General features: G+C 47.2%; 8 protein-coding genes across 8 annotated transcripts; 3 read left to right on the top strand and 5 right to left on the bottom strand.

Annotated features, from left to right (window-relative positions):
- Window positions 1–194: 194 nt before the first annotated feature.
- On the bottom strand, window positions 195–1,225 carry EDB93DRAFT_1249864 (uncharacterized protein; the record flags this gene model as incomplete). Its single annotated transcript, XM_041452916.1, has 2 exons — window positions 195–874; window positions 922–1,225. The coding sequence occupies 2 exons, from the start codon at window positions 1,223–1,225 to the stop codon at window positions 195–197; spliced, it is 984 nt and encodes a 327-aa protein (XP_041308320.1).
- A 382-nt stretch (window positions 1,226–1,607) lies between these two features.
- EDB93DRAFT_1320807 (WD40-repeat-containing domain protein) lies at window positions 1,608–3,692 on the bottom strand (the record flags this gene model as incomplete). Its single annotated transcript, XM_041454921.1, has 9 exons — window positions 3,563–3,692; window positions 3,347–3,514; window positions 3,214–3,297; window positions 2,925–3,161; window positions 2,457–2,873; window positions 2,194–2,410; window positions 2,078–2,135; window positions 1,813–2,027; window positions 1,608–1,721 (listed from the first exon to the last, which is right to left on the bottom strand). The coding sequence occupies exons 1-9, from the start codon at window positions 3,649–3,651 to the stop codon at window positions 1,608–1,610; spliced, it is 1,599 nt and encodes a 532-aa protein (XP_041308319.1). The 5' UTR covers window positions 3,652–3,692.
- EDB93DRAFT_1142605 (transmembrane protein 6/97) lies at window positions 3,693–4,762 on the top strand. Its single transcript, XM_041449350.1, has 4 exons — window positions 3,693–3,882; window positions 3,930–4,120; window positions 4,171–4,220; window positions 4,270–4,762. The coding sequence occupies exons 1-4, from the start codon at window positions 3,796–3,798 to the stop codon at window positions 4,545–4,547; spliced, it is 606 nt and encodes a 201-aa protein (XP_041308318.1). The 5' UTR covers window positions 3,693–3,795; the 3' UTR covers window positions 4,548–4,762.
- On the top strand, window positions 4,750–6,371 carry EDB93DRAFT_344743 (RNA polymerase II-associated). Its single transcript, XM_041456148.1, has 5 exons — window positions 4,750–4,798; window positions 4,845–5,074; window positions 5,122–5,332; window positions 5,389–5,932; window positions 6,016–6,371. The coding sequence occupies exons 1-5, from the start codon at window positions 4,782–4,784 to the stop codon at window positions 6,253–6,255; spliced, it is 1,242 nt and encodes a 413-aa protein (XP_041308317.1). The 5' UTR covers window positions 4,750–4,781; the 3' UTR covers window positions 6,256–6,371.
- A 210-nt stretch (window positions 6,372–6,581) lies between these two features.
- On the bottom strand, window positions 6,582–9,371 carry EDB93DRAFT_1320805 (Alpha/Beta hydrolase protein; the record flags this gene model as incomplete). Its single annotated transcript, XM_041454920.1, has 18 exons — window positions 6,582–6,842; window positions 6,882–7,043; window positions 7,096–7,106; window positions 7,154–7,263; window positions 7,316–7,322; window positions 7,380–7,400; window positions 7,450–7,591; window positions 7,638–7,669; window positions 7,718–8,082; window positions 8,136–8,206; window positions 8,259–8,372; window positions 8,423–8,515; window positions 8,564–8,595; window positions 8,644–8,681; window positions 8,741–8,835; window positions 8,893–8,929; window positions 8,980–9,166; window positions 9,215–9,371. 18 exons carry the CDS (start codon window positions 9,369–9,371, stop codon window positions 6,582–6,584), a joined length of 1,935 nt encoding a protein of 644 aa, XP_041308316.1.
- Window positions 9,372–9,535: 164 nt separating this feature from the next.
- Window positions 9,536–11,460, top strand: EDB93DRAFT_344765 (gamma-glutamyl phosphate reductase). Its single transcript, XM_041456149.1, has 4 exons — window positions 9,536–9,915; window positions 9,982–10,252; window positions 10,308–10,630; window positions 10,686–11,460. Exons 1-4 carry the CDS (start codon window positions 9,745–9,747, stop codon window positions 11,298–11,300), a joined length of 1,380 nt encoding a protein of 459 aa, XP_041308315.1. The 5' UTR covers window positions 9,536–9,744; the 3' UTR covers window positions 11,301–11,460.
- Window positions 11,339–12,729, bottom strand: EDB93DRAFT_1240318 (uncharacterized protein; the record flags this gene model as incomplete). The annotated part of the gene is made up of 5 exons (XM_041451743.1): window positions 11,339–11,602; window positions 11,653–12,035; window positions 12,091–12,369; window positions 12,423–12,565; window positions 12,632–12,729. The coding sequence occupies 5 exons, from the start codon at window positions 12,727–12,729 to the stop codon at window positions 11,339–11,341; spliced, it is 1,167 nt and encodes a 388-aa protein (XP_041308314.1).
- Window positions 12,730–12,973: 244 nt separating this feature from the next.
- On the bottom strand, window positions 12,974–16,325 carry EDB93DRAFT_1142571 (ANTH domain-containing protein). The gene is made up of 10 exons (XM_041449349.1): window positions 16,245–16,325; window positions 16,090–16,188; window positions 15,978–16,037; window positions 15,910–15,937; window positions 15,525–15,841; window positions 15,364–15,475; window positions 15,155–15,315; window positions 14,973–15,114; window positions 14,759–14,927; window positions 12,974–14,705 (listed from the first exon to the last, which is right to left on the bottom strand). The coding sequence occupies exons 1-10, from the start codon at window positions 16,308–16,310 to the stop codon at window positions 13,187–13,189; spliced, it is 2,673 nt and encodes an 890-aa protein (XP_041308313.1). The 5' UTR covers window positions 16,311–16,325; the 3' UTR covers window positions 12,974–13,186.
- Between the last annotated feature and the right edge of the window lie 503 nt (window positions 16,326–16,828).

Genomic DNA, 16,828 nt, shown 5'->3' with positions numbered 1-16,828 from the left:
CAGAATTTTTATTGGGGTTGCCTTTCTACACCCTACACATTATCCTCGTCTATTTAAGTGTTGGGAATGAAAAACAGTCAATGTTTATCCTGCAAACATGATGCCCCCTAAAATGAATAATTATTATATTGTCTACTCAATGTCTACTACTTATATAAGTCGTGTAAGGCCACATGCGTGGCAAAGCCCGCTACCTAGCCAAATATATCGTAAATATCCTTTCCACGCAGACAACTGCCGTCAGACAAATGCTGCATCAACATCTGTAATAGAGCTTCCCGTGAATCTGCCGATTGAAATTGTATGCCATGAAGTGTAGCATATGCATGTAAAGAAGAATGAGATAAAGTTTCGAAACCGAGAAACAATTCTTTGAACAGCACATCATCTTCCGAAGACTTCACACATCGAAGGAATAGCAATCGAATCAAATCGGCACGATTCACATGAATAAGCGAATTCTGTTCTCCCGCAGCACCAACAATATCTTTGAGAGACGCGATGGATAATACAGATGGTAATGAAAGCGATACCTCTCGAACTATATAACCAAGCAATGAATGAACATCCGAAAACGCTCGACAAATGAGTCTACAAGCCTTGGGACCGGTTCGCCCTGCTCCCGCGTGGATACAGACTCCAGAAAGGAGATGTCGCAAAACCTGAATGTTCATCTGTTCTGGTGAAAAATCATTTTCGAGTCCATGATTCCGCAGAAGAGGTAATAATTGAGTAGCATCCGTTGTGGAAGCTGAGAACAGCATGTCTCGTACGAGATATTCTCCTTTAACGGAATCAGCAGATTTAAAACCGGGAGTATAAACCTTCACTGGCATGGATGACCCGTAATTTAAACCGTTATTGTCCGAACATACTACATCTATGTCAGTAAATTGTGAACCGGAGAAGAAAAGAACGAACCAAAACAACACGGATGTTCAGGCAGTTGAACATCGCGATGATTGTCACTTATATTCCAACAATATTCTAACCAATCGCGACCAAAAACAACATCACTGCATGCATCATCGACGACGAGAAACAAGAAATCTGTCGAAAGATTGATAACGCCATCGGTAATAAAGACGAGAGCGCGAATGCGAACATCTGGCACGATGTTGCTACGTCGAAGGCGCCGAGTGAGTAGTTGCGCAGTTACAGAGGAGAACGAAACAGAATGATCGCATGAGGCGACGACGTCAACACCCTCGAAAGTAAGGGACATAACGATAGAATATGGACATCAAACAGGCAAAGGTATAGAACGGAACAACACAGCGCAAGCGTGCACGAACCACTGTGAGAATTTTTCGCCATTTGTATACTGATCAATTTCCAAAACACAATGCCCCGTAGAATCGCAAAAAAACCTGACCGGAAAGACCCACTACCTAAAGGTAGCGGGAATTTAGGGGAATGGTGATGGTGGGATGTGGGGGACTTTCTGCTATTACCACAGCAGAACTGCTGCATGTGAAGAATTTGTCATTTTTTGTGAGGACGTTCACAAACACATGCACCAAAACAGTAAACAAGGTCCTGGCAATGAAATTCGACCCTTTCCTCTGATTTCAATACAATTTGTGAGAGAAAGGCACAGCAGAAACTTAATGTGCAAACATCTGGGCAAACGTCTGGAAGTGAACGGATTGGTTGTATGGTTGGGACACGAACTCGTAGGACCATCTTGCACGAAGTTGAGGTTTATGTCCCATCCACGCCTAATGCATGGATGTCTTCTCTTCCGCTGCTCTTTACTCTCTTGCTGTCTGTTGGCAATGACTCGAAATCCAGACTCGTTCCCTGGCTTACCTCCCGCAAACGCCACAGGGCTTGCTTATGCTTTAACCTCCCTAATTCTCTCTTGGTAATGCCCCCATCATTTGACCCATCATCTGCGGTTACCGTATCATCAACACCTATTTCAGACAAATCCTGGATCCTGTCTTCAGCCACAGCTTCGAGATGCTTGGGAAACACCAAGAGATCCGAGTATAGGTCCAGAACTTTGAGATCAGTCTGAGTAGCTAGAAATGTCGTCATGATTAAGTTTAAAATAGAAATGATGCAAATTTACCGGGAAGTGTGCAAGAGTTAAGTGCCAAGGCCAATGGCGGAGGATGGCTGGTTGTGAACTGTTGATAAGAGCACTGTCAGTAGCCGATCGGTATGATAAGAGAGAAAGTAGATAACATTGTCTAGTATGCAGCGTCGTACTTCGACTAAATTTGACTCATCACCTTCGCCCTTACTACTCCAGCCTCCTTGTGAAGATCGATCAGCATCAAGTAAAACCCAGATAGAGCCATCGTCTTCCAAGGTGAAGTCAATGATAGGTTTATAAAATGGCTCATGCCGTATGCAAGTTTCGGAGTTGCTGTCCATTGAAAACCAGAAGATAGCAGTAGCTCTGTCCATATCATTAGCTGGTATAATATGCGACATCCAAGACTTACCCGACTGCACTGAACACGATTCTTGGCACTAACGAGGGAATTGATGCAATCCTATGCACCACAAACACGACCTCACTTTCCTCTGTCGACACTTCTCCGGGTTGTCTCTCAGACATTGTAGGATCTTGGCTTTCTTCCGCGTCCCCGCCGTCAACACTTCGTTTTTCTTTGCGTTTTCCTTTATTTTTTCTTCGTCCTTTTTCCCCTTCAATTGGCTCTATATCTTCGTCTTCATTCTTCCACTCCCTTCTCTTTTTTGGCGCCTTTACCGCGATGAAGGGTTGAACGGCGGAAAGGACGTCGATGTTACGTAGTAGTTTCCCGCTCATCCAATCCCATAGTTTTAAGACGGAATCTCCGCCACCAGAGATAAGTGTCCCTGGAGAAAACGAAGGAATATGAAGTGCAGACACGTATCTGGATCATGTGGTATTAGCGTGTCCGAGCTCAGAGAACAAGGTTTCGCACTTTTGATGACCGAGGCAGTAGCTCTCGATCGTGTATCCCTGTGGGAACCAGCTGACTCTGATATGTTCATCCCTATCAGCAGTCACGATGTATCGCCCGTCTGCGGTCAGCAAAAATGTAGTCAGGAGGGAAGCGTGACCAAGGATGAGTTCCCCGCCAGAGGGGTTTTCATGAGATGACAAAGCGTCACGCGCGTACCCAGTGGATGATTCGTTTGAGTTTGGGTGCAGCTGATAACTGGGGCACGACAAGTTTCAGTGGGACTTTGTTTGATGACGAACATTCATACCGGAATATGTCACCGAACTTGTCTGCTACAAGTATGTCTTTGTTATCCGCAAAATTGATATATGTTGGCTTCTTCGGCAGCACTCTGCGCCACCTTCAGGATAGCGAAAGATTGAAGCGTTAGAAGTACATACCTTGAACTAAGGTGTTTTAGATCATCAACTTGCCAAGTGTTGAGCTTCTTGTCATCTCCTGAAGTTGCGAGGTACTTTCCACAATCACTCAACGCGGCACAACGGATTGGACTTGATGCAATTTGATCTTCCTCACATCTCGCGGTTGAATGTAGGACATCACCCGTGCTAAAAAGTAGTGAATGTCGGAATGTAAACAAGAAAAAAACGTGCTACTTAGTGTCAAGGACTTGTATGTGAGGTCCTGCGATGACGATAGAGTGTTTTGATTGCCAAAATAAATGGGTGTAAGGGTATCGAAACATGTCGAGCGTCAAACCTCGATGGGCTAGCTTGACTAGGAGTATCCGAGCACCGACTCGTGACCTTCGACTTGAAAAATCTTACTTCAGCCACCTCCGACTGAATTGCCTTCCTTCTATTTGGCCTTAGTAGGGAGACTGCTACTAATGTTGATGGCGCTGTTGCGAATCATGCGTACCGCGATTCCAATCACTTCTCGTCCCTTGGACCTAGTATACTTCGCCTTCTTCCTGGTGCGTTCAATCAGTTGTCAAAAATCCCACATGCTTGACGAAAATAGGTTCATATACCCGCAACTCTGCTTATTGATCTCCAAGCTTTGTATCCTCCTTCGTTAACACCGTATTTCATACGCGCTCTTCCACAATTATATGTCCAGATATCGAACGACCCGTTGATTGGAAGCGTCTTGGGCATGTTGGGAGATAGCAAGCCTTTCGTTTGGTTCAAGACCTTCCTTGTCGTTGAAGCGTATGAGTGTCTCTGACTAAATGTTGCTCTACATCCTAACATCTATGTAGTATTTTTCAACTTCCTGTCTTCATTCTCGGAGCAAGAGGCCTTTGGCGAGGTGAGCCATCCCTGAGTTGTATCTCTTGAAATGTCTAATCAGAACTCAGATTCGCAATCTATCTATGTGCTTCTCCTCATATATGCCGCGTCTACCACAACCACGACTTTACCATGCTTGTCTGTCTTGCTGACGACGCCTATAACGAGTGCGCTGACCATAGCTGACAATGTAGTCTCTGTAACAACTTTTCAACGCTCCCTGTTGTTATTAAGTTACATTCCGTTCTTCGTCATACCCTTCATAATGACGATCGATATGGCCTATCGCCTGTCCAAACTGGTGACTACGGGGATAGACGCTGCTAATGACAAGAAGTCGTCATAATCTTTTCTTTCAACCTAGGACCTTTGCATTCTTCTTTTTCCAAATTTCAGTGGCATCGGTCCACCATCGAATATATTTGAAGCCTGAATTTACAATATTTTTACAATAAGCTATGGTTGAACATTACCATTCAACAATCTTATAGATTCTTAGAAAGGCAACTTCCCTCGCGTCATTCACGTGATCAAATTTCTGAACCTCAGGCTCTGGCTTGGCTCTTGCTAAACAAATAACATGAGTCTTAGAAAGAGGTACCTATCCATTTCTTTCCTCGGATTCCCTAGTTGATTGTTCTAGTAAACTTGACCTACTTGTCCGCGTCCGGTATTCGAATCCACTCCCCGCGCCTCCATGTCCTCCAAAATTACTCGATATCCCTACAAATCCCTTGCGTTATGCGCACCCAAATTTTATTAATACCATCACCAATGATACACCTCTCCCAATGATCATTGACGCCGAGTGTGGGATGCCCTTAGATCTTGGGTTGTGGGAGTGTCTATGGGAAGAAGGTGGTAGTGATGATAGTACGTTATCCTTTTCAAGGTAGCCTCATGGTACTAATGTCCTACAGCACTGAATCCTGACCCGGATAACTTACCATCCCTTGACCCAAAGGACCGGTTCTTATTGGGTGATCCCTCAACGTCTGCTGCACCCTACACCAACAGTTCCTTACCCACAACGGGGACTTTGGCACCACTCCCTCCACACGTACCCTGGCTCCGAAAAACGGAGTACCTCAGCCGCGAAGGCGTACAGCGTACTCCATCATCACAGGAATCGTGCGTCATCTTTTTTATTGTATTCTACTTTAATGCTCCTAATTCATGATCAATAGGAAACAACTTCTGCAAGCCATTGATGTCTCGCATGAGGCACAACTTCGCACCATCGAGGCCGGCTTCACCGCTTGTACATCCCTCGACCTAACCATACTCTCTCATCCCAACAAGACTGGCGTTACCGCTGTTGAGTCATACGATGTCCTCCCAGATGCTGACATCTGGGCGAATGCGTACGACTTGTTCCGCTTTAGTGAGCGCCCAGGTGAACGACCTGTAGATACGGAGGACCCACGGCTGGACTGTGCGATTCTGCGTCCGATGGAAAGCGACGGTGAACATTTTCTTGCCTACTACTTGACGAAGGACGACCCCGATGCTTTGGAGTTCAAGGAGGATCGAATGGCATTGAAGAGCGGCGAGGAAAACAAGTCAACTGCATTTCACTTCGTACGCGACTATGAGACCGTCAAAATCGAACAAGAAGTGCCCAATGAATTTTTACTTGTCCTAGACAATGGGGACACAGGTGAGCGCGGGCCAGGCGCATATTACAAAAATATCGAACGCAAAATGACACTTAAGAAGAAGCGGATGAATGTATGTAAACTCCTCCAAACTCTGCACACCTTATTCTTTCGTTCAATCCCTTGACCGTGAGATAACTAACTATTGTCCGACAGCAAAACGACACCTATGCCGACAAATGGCAAGTCGTGCATATTTCGCACGTGGCCATGAGCAGCGACGAACTCGAGGAGCGCAATGAGGCTCTCGCGGAGGTCGTAGATCCATTGTACCTCTTCTCACGTGACGCTGAGGGTGAGGCAGACGCAGATGGCGAAGTGGATGTCGGGGGAATAGAGATGGGTGCAGAAGGTAATGCAGAAGGAGATGGGGGAATCATGGCTGAGATATTTTGATTTCGTCTCGATTATGGGTTCTTTGTCGCCATACTCACAAGTGCGGCGGGGGCCGGGGTGATTCTTTGCAGTGAACCCCACACGTCATGTCATGATCTTTTGTTCTCGTGCTGCGGCGCCTTCCAAGAAATTCTTTCAATCTACATATTGGCGTATACCTATGTAGAACGCAAATAGTAGCAACAGGAGCAGAAGTGAAAAAGTTATTGTAGTACTAGTTTCCTATAGATGATCACTGTAGACGAAAGAAAACAACCACTATCGATGGGTTCGGTCTACCTATCTGTGCCATTGCAGCACCTTTATATGCCTCGCTAATGCGGCTATCATAGAGGCGTGGTAGTAGCGGTTGCAATATAAGCATTCCATGCCTCCACTGTGGCAGTGGGGAAGTAATAGGTGGATTCAGTCGTCGCAGAGCCATAGTAGATGGCAGCCTGTCCTGTCATAATCTCATTTGCCAGGGAAGAGACCTCACCACATATGACAGTCACAGATCCCGAGGAAGTGTTGGTGACCAGCCCGGTCTGGTTATTTCCAAAGACGAACTCCCTGATAGCGACGAAACCCTTCGGAATTTCTGCAGCCTGAATGTATGACGCTAGATTATGAAGGAGGAGACATACTGATTGGGGATTTGTGTGTCCCACGAGGTGGCCCGCGTGGTCAATAAGGACATAAGTCCAGTTGCGTTCCTGATGCACGATACCAGCGAAATCGCCATTATCGTTATACCATGGTGTCGACGGTTTGCGCGTGAAACCTTGAATCCCGCCAAAAGTAGTGTTCTATGCAAAATGAGCCGACATTCCTTCACAAAACAGTTATCGTTCAACATACTTGGATAGTAACTGAGGAAGTAATCAACACTTTGGCGTGACCGATAGTGGCCACTCACCTTGTGAACCAAGATGAGGAATGAGGGAGTCATCATTTCCGGAGAATATAACAACAGAGACGTTGTGGGCTGTGGCATTCGTGGCCAAGTCCGTGAGGAATGCCATAGGTCTGCGTTACGCGATAAGCACCGCAACGATAGGGTATACAAGGATTCACTGACTCAAGACCTAGAAAAGAGCTCAATCAAAAATAAATCCTAAGCGAGAGGACAGACAGAAGCTTACTTGGATCACTATTAGCGTAGTCTGAGCCAGGATCATTAGTCGAAGGAACCCTATACAGTCGCTGACTGACCGTTGCCGAATGGGTAGTCGATAGACACTGTCCAGTCCTTGCTCGTCGGTGCATGAATAGCAGCGCGAGTTTGTGGGTTGTTCAAAAAAACTGACCCATCTATAGGTGCCTCAGGATTTAGAGCATCTGGAATATTATAGAACTACAACTTGCAATGAGTACAGCGGGGAGAGCAAAACATTACTTACGTCGAACGACCTTCCAGAGTCCTTACTGAGTGCTATCCTCTCCATCAGCAACAGTCGAATAATAGAAGTGATGAACATACACCACGGGAAGGTAAAGTTGATGGCATAATCCGTCATTTCATCGAAAACATCGCACCCATACCATGCGTCGATGGTGCCATTTGCACGGTCAGCTAGATCACGTTTCCAAGCATCCCGCGCACGCAGGCGCTCATGTTTGGACAGACTAGTGCTCCGCTTTGCTAGGTGTGCACTGTACCTCTCTTCCATTTCGGCCAAAAACAGCTTCTTGGAGAATTGACCTTGTTGGGCTCTGTATCGCTTGTACCGCCCAGATGCAGACATACTAGATGCGTAAGGGTTATCTCCAGGAGTGTAATTCAAGGTTGGGAAGTGTCCATTTTGAGGATATTCAAGGACAAGATCATAGCCGCAAAGCGCTTCCCTGGGGACATATCAACGAAATCACAGGAGTATAATTCATGTATGAGCACGAACTGTTCACGGAAGTACTCGAAGACATCGGTGTCGTACCCAATCACCTGCGGATATGTCTTGAGGACGCTAAGCTTCAAAAAGTGAATACTGTGAAGTAGGTCGTCCTGTGAGTAGAAGGCTAACCACCGGGAGGAGTCCAAATGTCTCTCCAGAGGCAATAGTGCCATCTCCGATAGCTATGTTAGCTAACGTAACTGGCGGATTCTCCATTTCGAAGTAAGCTTTCGTGATGTAAGGCTGTTCCGAAAAATGTCAATTCTGCGCATGCAGCAAGACAATACACTTGCTATATACATGCCAGCATAGCTTTCACCCGTTATGTACAATGGGCGCTTAGCCAAGCCGGGAAAGACCTTTACAAGGTTCTCCAAGAACCCAAACTGTGGCGGTCAGTGAAAGTGAGGTGCAAGTACGCCATGCGTACTGACGAAGTCCGCCGCCATTTGATCCTCATCAGAAACTGAATGAGTATGTAAGCTGAGGCAAGTTTCATAGAATCTAAACGCACTATAACCAGTGGAATCAGCAGTTCCAAAGCCAACGCCGCTGATGGGATGATTTCTATTGGAGAGTGGACATTGACACATAACAAATACGACACCTACACTGGTTGGTCTATCCAGACGTAGTCTGCTACTGTGTTCCATGCATACGGGTTTTCAAACAAGGAATAGTCGTTTTGTACTTTGATCGGGCCATTCTTTACCAATTGTTTAATCCAGAATCGGCAGCGATCAAATTAAGACAGAAGACAGACCTCAAACAATAAGCCAACGAGACTTGATGAGCCAGGTCTGCAACTGTCTCAGTACCAACATGAGACGATAGAGGTCGTATCACCTACCCTCCATTTAGCCAAATACCCCATGGTGCATCAGTGGAAGTGGAAGTGAAAGAGCCTTCCTTGCTCTCAAATGCCCAGAAGAATAAGGTATCGTTAGGATGACCCTCTCTCTGAACAGGGATGTTCCCTGCCCAATTACGAGCGAGAGACCATGTAACATTTGGGAGATTCTCTGTCACTTGGAAGTCTAGGTGTGTGGTGAGCTTTCCGATCACTGGATCAAGGGTTGACATACAGTCCTGCCACTCCGTATTGTAGCTACAATCTGGCATTCGCGGGTAGACTTGAGGCCAGCTGCTTGGGGGAGTGCCAGAGGTCTGTTGTGCCTTTGCAAGTAGTAGAATGAATGATGCGAGGGTGGCGAAGACAAAGGCGCACGACCGAGACACCATGGTGAAGAAAACAAAAGCAGCAAAAAGCTGATAATTTAAGGATGTAAAGGTCAGTTGAGTTCTTTTATATCAACGATCACCTCACACTAGCGGGAATGCGCTAGCTTCATTTGCTACTCAGACAATTAATAGCTAGAACTTGATACTTGATGAATTCGGTTCCACCGAGGGACTAACAGACATACCGGTCACTGCCCGTGAAGCGCTTCTTCAAGGCCGGGACCGGGGATCAACAAGCTTCCTCCCATCGTTGTCTTGATTGTTGGTTCTTTGTCGCCGGCGCGGCATACACCAGATGTCATTGTGGTAACGCGAACAGATGCTAGTTCCCTTAGGATACAAACGTGTCGTATAACTTACACCGTGACTACAAATGGCATCCGATACTATCACCGCGGAAGAAATCGCAAAAGCTGCAAAAGTTGCATTCGAAGAGTCTCAGCTGTTGCCTGCTACTGTCCGAATAGATGCCCTCGCGAAGATCAAACAGCAGCTCGAGGCTAACAAGGTCGAAATATTTGCAGCAAATAAGCTGGATATGGAGGTGCAGCATCGTTTCTCGCCTCAAGATCCATAATGATCCTCACATATTCTCTCCTTCCATACCAAGGCGGCGCAACTCGAGGTCGATGCAGGCAGGATATCAAATGCCATGATGAAGCGTCTCGATCTCGGAAAGGGCGATAAATGGGATTCCATGCTCAAGGGTGTGCAGGATGTCGCAGACCTTCCCGATCCAACTGGAGTTGTATCCTATGCTTCACAACTCGACCACGATCTTGAACTGTATCGTGTCTCGTGTCCGATAGGCGTTCTTCTTGTGATTTTTGAAGCGCGCCCTGAGGTTGTGGTAAATATTGCGGCTCTGGCGATCAAGTCAGGTAGGGTCTGTTATCTCCAGCTTGTTATATATACATGCGAACCGGCCATTTTCAGGGAATGCTGCGATCCTCAAAGGCGGAAAGGAATCGAATCACACGACACATCTGCTTGCCAAGGCCATCTCGCAGGGATTGGCACAGACCTCACTTCCGAGCACGTATATCCAAGCCATTCAAACGAGGGCAGAAGTTTCTGCATTGCTGGATCTTGACTGCTACATTGACTTGGTCATTCCCCGCGGAGGCAACAGTCTTGTGAAGGCGATTCAGAACAGCACGCGGATACCAGTCATGGGACATGCAGATGGACTGTGCCATATTTATCTCGATGAATCCGCCAACCGTCAAAAAGCCGTCCGCGTGGTTGTTGACTCAAAGGTGAGCCTCCTGATTGTTCAGACAGCGATCACATTCTCACGATGACACATGCTAGACGGATTATCCATCTGCTTGCAATGCTGCAGAAACTCTTATTGTACACACTTCTCTTCTGAATACGGTGTGGCGAGACGTTGCACAAGCACTCTTGACAGCAGACGTTCATCTAATATGTGATTCACACACCTTGTCAGCACTCACCTCACTTCCCAACGTCCCAGAAAGGTTCTCAAGTCACGTCCACTCGTCCACAGAGTCGTCCTATTTTGTCGAGCACCTTGATCTTACTATATCTGTCATAGCTTTGCCCTCCCTTCATTCTGCAATTCAATTCATCAACTCTCATTCCTCCCATCACACGGATTCTATCATAACTGAATCCGAACCTGCAGCGTCTGCATTCTGTAGAGGCGTGGACTCTGCAGGGACTTTTGTCAACGCTAGCACGCGTTTCGCAGACGGATTCCGTTATGGCTTCGGAACTGAAGTTGGAATCAGTACAGGTCGGATACACGCTCGTGGGCCGGTGGGTCTCGAGGGACTTGTCATCTACAAATACATCATGAGAAGCAAGGCAGAGAGGGGTCACACCGTAGGAGAATTTGGGGTAGGAGAGGGGAAGAAGAGCTTCAAGCATGCACCAATTGCAACAACCAGTGTACCATTCTAACAAAAATGACTAATGCAGTAGTTGAAATAAATAGTTCCTCATGATTGTGCATCCTCTTCCAGTTTTGCCTTCTTTGCAGTAGGGCTGCCATCACCTCCGTCATCTGCTCTGCGTTTAGCCGATGCATCTAATTCGACAGTTTTATTCTTCTTCTTCACGACCAACGATGTCAAGTCGTTAACTACTGCTGGTTGGCCAGGGACGGATATCGACTTAGCATTCAATTCTGCATCTAGCGCTTTTGCAGCCATCGCAGGAGCAGACTCTGTTGGCTCACTGGGAGTTGTTTTAAGTTCCTCCACCTATGCCAAAGCACTCGTCAGTATACACTTCCTAAACTGCACGGGCTCACCTTCAGCGCGAGGTCTTCTTTCAATCCTTCGCATTCCTTAATTTCGGCTTCCATCTGACTCTTGGTCAGATGGTGCACGCTATCTGCATGTACGCCGGAACCAACAGCCTTACCCTTACCCTTTTTATCTGTTATAGTTTCCCGACTGGGTGCAGGGAGAAACTTTCCATCGATTCCATCACGGAGTTCTGATAGGCGAGCATCAACGCTTTCCAGAGCCTTCTCCGCATGCAAGATAGCATCTGAAAGTCGCCCAGAGGTTAGGTCAAGCACTATACTGAGCTTATAGTGTGCTTCAGCAATTTGACGCGATGAAATCGGGAGAAGATTGAGCTTAAGTGCGAGTCCCTCTGAGTAGTCTGTGATAGCTTGGTCGAATTTCTCTATAGGATAGTTTGTTATCATGCGGATACTTAGCCGAGTAAAAGATCGGCGCACCCGTCTCAAGAGATACATCTCCGAGGGTAATATATGTTTCAGCAAGTTTCATTTTGACTTCTTCATCTTCATCCTTGCCTTTCTCGTAAATTGCACGCGCCAGCTCCAAGACTTCCCATGCGGCATTGAAGTCATCTTCAGGCTCTCCATCTTCCCCTTCGGCATCCTCTTCACCTTCTTCTTCTTCTGTAATTGCGGCTTGACCGAAAAGGTCAACGCCTTCATCTGCATCTCCGGAAAAAGAGAGAATAGGACCCTTTCCATTGCCGGTGCCCGAGGCTACGAAATGATCAGCTGTAGCCACAACGGCGTAAATCAAACGCGTTACACACGTTTTCCTTCTGCTTCATCTCCGTTCTCAGGCTGCTCCTTACCCAAGACTGAAGCCTGTGATATCGCGTTCTCTAACAGCGCTTTTCCATACGAGAAGTAAAGATTAGCTGTTTCTGGTGCATCCTCGCCATGCTTCTTTGTCCTATGGGACGAAAGATAAGTAGCGCATCAGAACCACAGCTTGATGAGTCCAATGTTGATCACGCACTGAAGTTCTAGGGCAGTAGCATAGTATTCTACTGCTTGCTCATATTTTTTTAAAGCGAACGCACGTCTAGCGTGTTCCAGAGCGGTCTCCACGGTCATAGCAGACGCGTCAATAGCATCCATCCTTGCTACTTTGGGCTGTTCGCTGCATTTGCGATGATTTCCATCAATGAAAAGTATTAGTATTTTCGGGGCGCAACTCACGAGGCCATCCTGGAATGACTTAGACCGTCGCTTGAAGTGGTAAGGTTGGTGGTAAAGAACAAAGTGCAGCCAGTGGCGGGAAGCGTGACGCGACTTCCAATCACGGTGATTCGGGGTCTTTGACTGGAGTCCTCAGTACTGCAAAGCAAAAATTGGTCCTTATTCAAGACGCTTCCGCAAGCTCGACTACTAGATTATACAGGAGACAGGTAAAGAAGAAATGAATGGGAGGTCCAGGCAACGTGATATCCGAGCGTAAACGACAGTAGGGACTTGAGCGAGGAATAGCGATAAGAGATAGAATTGAAAAAGGAATATATGCGTGAATGAGACGGTGAGAGACAGGTGAAGACTAAATAAGCGATGCAGTCCCGGTTTGCTGTTGGAAAGGCTGTTGTGAGGGATCATGGGCACCAGGGTATCCAAAAGGGCTCCTTCCGTAACTGGATGCAAAGGGTGAGGATTCATTGGTTCCACTAAACTGTGGCAGCGAACCCATAATGGGCAACACAGATCCACCTCCGGCATTGGGCAAAGATGTAGTATACATCGTAGCCCTGAAAGGGTTAGCTCCACCGGTTGCTTGGGGTCTGAGACCTACCCCAAGCGTGGGTTTTATCTCTGGGTGTGAACCAACAGCGGGCAGCTGTCCGATGCTTGAAACGCTAGCGCCAAAAGCAGAAGCTATCCCGCTCGAGGCTGGTGGGGAAGAGAAATTACCGGGCATACCAGTGACACTAGGAGTAGTGGGACCGGATTGTGGTATTGGAGGTAGTGATTCTAACAAGGAAGCCCCAAAGGACGATGTGGGTTTAAATGGCTTAATGCCACTAAAACCAGTCATTTGGGGTTTTAGCTGGTCACTCGAAGGCGACATGGAAGGAGTGGTAGCACTCGTAGGTTGCGTGGACAGTGGAGAGAAGGAAGAAAACAAAGAATCTGATGCAGTCGATGCGGCCATGGTGGTCTGTGTGTTAACTATTCCAGAATCGCTAGTGCTGAATTTGTTGTCCTCTGACTTTTGGCCGAATGTAAAGGACGAGGCAACACCCGATATCGATGACTCGCCACCAGAAGCGCCTGGGGGCCCAAAAAAGCTCGTCTGTTGTGGTCGTTGAGTCTGAGGTGGTGCAAAATCAGCAGGCGGAACATTATTCGAGCTTCCGATAGCCGTGGCCAGCTCCATCAGTGTTGGTGGCTTTGGTACTGGCGGGGCTGGCGTGATTGGCACTCCGAACGGATTGCGTGAACCAGTCTGATGAGGTTTGACAGGTTGTGCTACTGGTGGCGAGGTCGAAGAGGCCTGTGTTGTGCCAAAAGTTGTGAGGGGAGTCGAAGCAGGTCGAGTAGGGACGTCAAATGATGTGCGCGCTCCATTGATCTGTCCAAATTGTGTACTTGTGGAAGGCGTTTGCACAGCAAATCCGTTCGAAGACCACGACGGCTGAGGCTGGGAAGCCGGCTGGAATGGTGCGTTGGTTTGTCCAGCAGGTTGCAATTGGGGCAAGAAGGCGTTCGTTGCCCCAAAGTTGAAAGCAGGTGAACCAGTCCCTTGCATCATCATCATACTCTGTCTGAATGGGTTTGCGCCGGTAGCTTGCGGCTGCAAGAAACCTGTGCCTTGTGGCATTACAAATCCAGTAGGTTGTGGTTGTAAGAAGGTGGAGAAAGGTCGATGTTGGTGTTGAGTGGATGGCGATTGCTGACTAAAGGTGTTGGGCTGAACTGACTGGAAGGACTGAGGGAAGGCAGTAGCCTGCGGTTGAATTTGACCAGGGAAACCAAAAGGTTGACCTTGGAAAGCACCCGTCATTTGTCGCTGAACGAAAGGATTGGACGCCGGCTGTTGACGGAAGTGGTTGGACGTCGAGCTGTGCAAATATGAGCAACGACGTCGAGATCTCGGCAATTAATGATGGCTTACCTGCTACTCGTAGGATTGAACATGGCAGGTTGATCTTCCTCTACAGAAGCAAAGAAGTCTGCCATAGCCTGAGAAGTTTCAGGCTTGGGTACAGGACATGGAGCTTGAGTGGATGGCCCATCTGATGGGGTAGATGTGGATGCAGTGGAGGTTACTTGCGACGATGAGGCTAGAAGAAGTCAGATTGCATCTCTGTGAAAGTGGACTTAGTCACCTTTAGGCGCCGAAGATAGAGCACTGCGATTTTTGCCATCTCTGTCGGCAGCTTCCTTATTTGTCCTGTACTCAATCCTGTTCTGCTCGAAATTGGGGTCGTTCAAGTATTCTTGAAGTGCACCCGCCAACGACACAGGGGCCTGATGGCATCTGTGAGTGGTTTGATAAACGCAGGGAAACTCTACTTGCATGCTTCAATGTTGGGATAGGAACGTTGAGTAGATTCTGCAATTTCTTTGCGACGCCCAGGTACTCGACCACTCGTTCTGTCTGAGTGCAGAAATGACGATATATGGAGAGCGCCTGCTCAGCGTCAATTTTTGACATCTCGAAATAGTGTTCTGAAATTTCTTTAGGCGAAAAAATGACAGGAGGAGGGGTAAACAAACCTAATACATTAATGACACCTTCATTGCCGGCCTGAAAAAGAATGAGTAAATCCTTGACGAGCATGCGGAGCGCAGTAATAGTCAATTCGTCTTCCAGATCATCGAGATAGAACTGATAAATACTGTGTAAGTGATCTGGCAGACTCGGAAGTGAGACGTACCCTGCACTCTACCAGGGTGTCAATCATTGTTTGCACAGTCTTGGTCTCCCGGAGTAGACCCTTGTCCACTGTCATGACGCGCAATTTCCTTCCCATAATTGTTTTACTCCTTTGAGGCACCTTGGACTTGGTGGATGATGACTTTGGGGCTGGGGCACTGGAGTATGCCATATCCTCTTCGATGGAGTTATTGACGCGCATGTCACGATTTGACTCTGCCTGAACGCGGATTGCATCATGCTTCAAATCACGATATGCGCGTATGCGGGAATCCAAATAAATAGCATAGTGCTGGAGATTCTGGGGAGCGTTGTATCCTAAGTACAGCGACAAAATAAATTGGGTCTATATTTCCATGAGAATTATGACCATGAGCAATACATACCTTCCCAGTTACCGGCAGAGACATTTCGCTAGGCGAAGAATTTCCGAAGAAGATAGATGAGATAAGACGTTGTCTGTTGCTCCATTGCGAATCATGGTATGGAGTACGATTAGTGCCTTGAACACAACCTATGCTAGATCATCAGTTGTAGTCTAAGGTAATATGAGTCTGATTACACACGATTGCATTAGGTTCGCGAAGGCGGGGAACGAGCGCTTTGCAAACGTCATGGACAGCGCCATCTTCTGACCAAGTAGCAGCAATTATAGGATCCAGGTACTAGGGGATAAACGTTAGTGTGGAATCGAGCGATATAGGTATTATTTAAAAGATACCTTTGCCTTTGGAGGAGCCGCCTTTGGTTTGCAAGCTAACTTGACTGTCTTGTCGAAGCTGGACATTGCTCGAAGATGATGTTGGTCATAAGTCATTCACATATTCACTGCCTAATTCTCATACGAACTTCAAACTCAGCTCCGCCAGCTTCCGCCGCCCATGCTTCAAGATCCCACAAAATAATCAGAAACCAAGCTGCAGTGAGGTATTCAATCATCTTCCTAGAATCTTTGAAAGTAGCTTCGCACTTTCCGTTGCATCCGAGCGACCCACCGAGCCAGTGTTTCCTCATTTGCTGTTGCCACGTGGACGCAGTGGTTACTCTGAAATTCCTTGGCACTGCCGCATGACTTTGGCATGACTAGTGTGTTAAACGTTCTCCTAGTCGATTAATTATTGTACCAGTGTTGTCTGGTGCCCGCCGTTTTGTGCTTTCTCGCCAGTCTGCAGGTAGAGCTTAATCGATTTACACACGTATCTATCTACCGTGGGTGTTTGGGCGTGGAGACTTCATTCTGCACGCTCTGCTCACGTAGCAAGTCTCCCTGCACCACACTCATTCTCACTGCATAGGTCTACCCAT

The sequence above is a fragment of the Suillus bovinus genome, assembly GCF_016758785.1.
Source record: "Suillus bovinus strain UH-Sbo-P2 chromosome Unknown EDB93scaffold_23, whole genome shotgun sequence".
NCBI classification, from domain to species: domain Eukaryota; kingdom Fungi; phylum Basidiomycota; class Agaricomycetes; order Boletales; family Suillaceae; genus Suillus; species Suillus bovinus.
This window is presented reverse-complemented; position numbering and strand designations above follow the sequence as displayed.

Coding starts and splice junctions, on each gene's coding strand:
- EDB93DRAFT_344743 (XM_041456148.1), top strand. Junction 5,333..5,388: donor ACTCCATCATCACAGGAATC/GTGCGTCATCTT, acceptor CATGATCAATAG/GAAACAACTTCTGCAAGCCA. Junction 5,933..6,015: donor TTAAGAAGAAGCGGATGAAT/GTATGTAAACTC, acceptor ATTGTCCGACAG/CAAAACGACACCTATGCCGA.
- EDB93DRAFT_1142605 (XM_041449350.1), top strand. CDS start 3,796: ATGTTGATGGCGCTGTTGCGAATCATGCGTACCGCGATTCCAATCACT. Junction 3,883..3,929: donor TATACTTCGCCTTCTTCCTG/GTGCGTTCAATC, acceptor TGACGAAAATAG/GTTCATATACCCGCAACTCT. Junction 4,221..4,269: donor AGCAAGAGGCCTTTGGCGAG/GTGAGCCATCCC, acceptor ATCAGAACTCAG/ATTCGCAATCTATCTATGTG.
- EDB93DRAFT_1142571 (XM_041449349.1), bottom strand. CDS start 16,310: ATGTCCAGCTTCGACAAGACAGTCAAGTTAGCTTGCAAACCAAAGGCG. Junction 16,038..16,089: donor TTCGCGAACCTAATGCAATC/GTGTGTAATCAG, acceptor GATCTAGCATAG/GTTGTGTTCAAGGCACTAAT. Junction 14,928..14,972: donor TCTATCTTCGGCGCCTAAAG/GTGACTAAGTCC, acceptor GACTTCTTCTAG/CCTCATCGTCGCAAGTAACC.
- EDB93DRAFT_344765 (XM_041456149.1), top strand. CDS start 9,745: ATGGCATCCGATACTATCACCGCGGAAGAAATCGCAAAAGCTGCAAAA. Junction 9,916..9,981: donor CAAATAAGCTGGATATGGAG/GTGCAGCATCGT, acceptor TTCCATACCAAG/GCGGCGCAACTCGAGGTCGA. Junction 10,631..10,685: donor GCGTGGTTGTTGACTCAAAG/GTGAGCCTCCTG, acceptor GACACATGCTAG/ACGGATTATCCATCTGCTTG.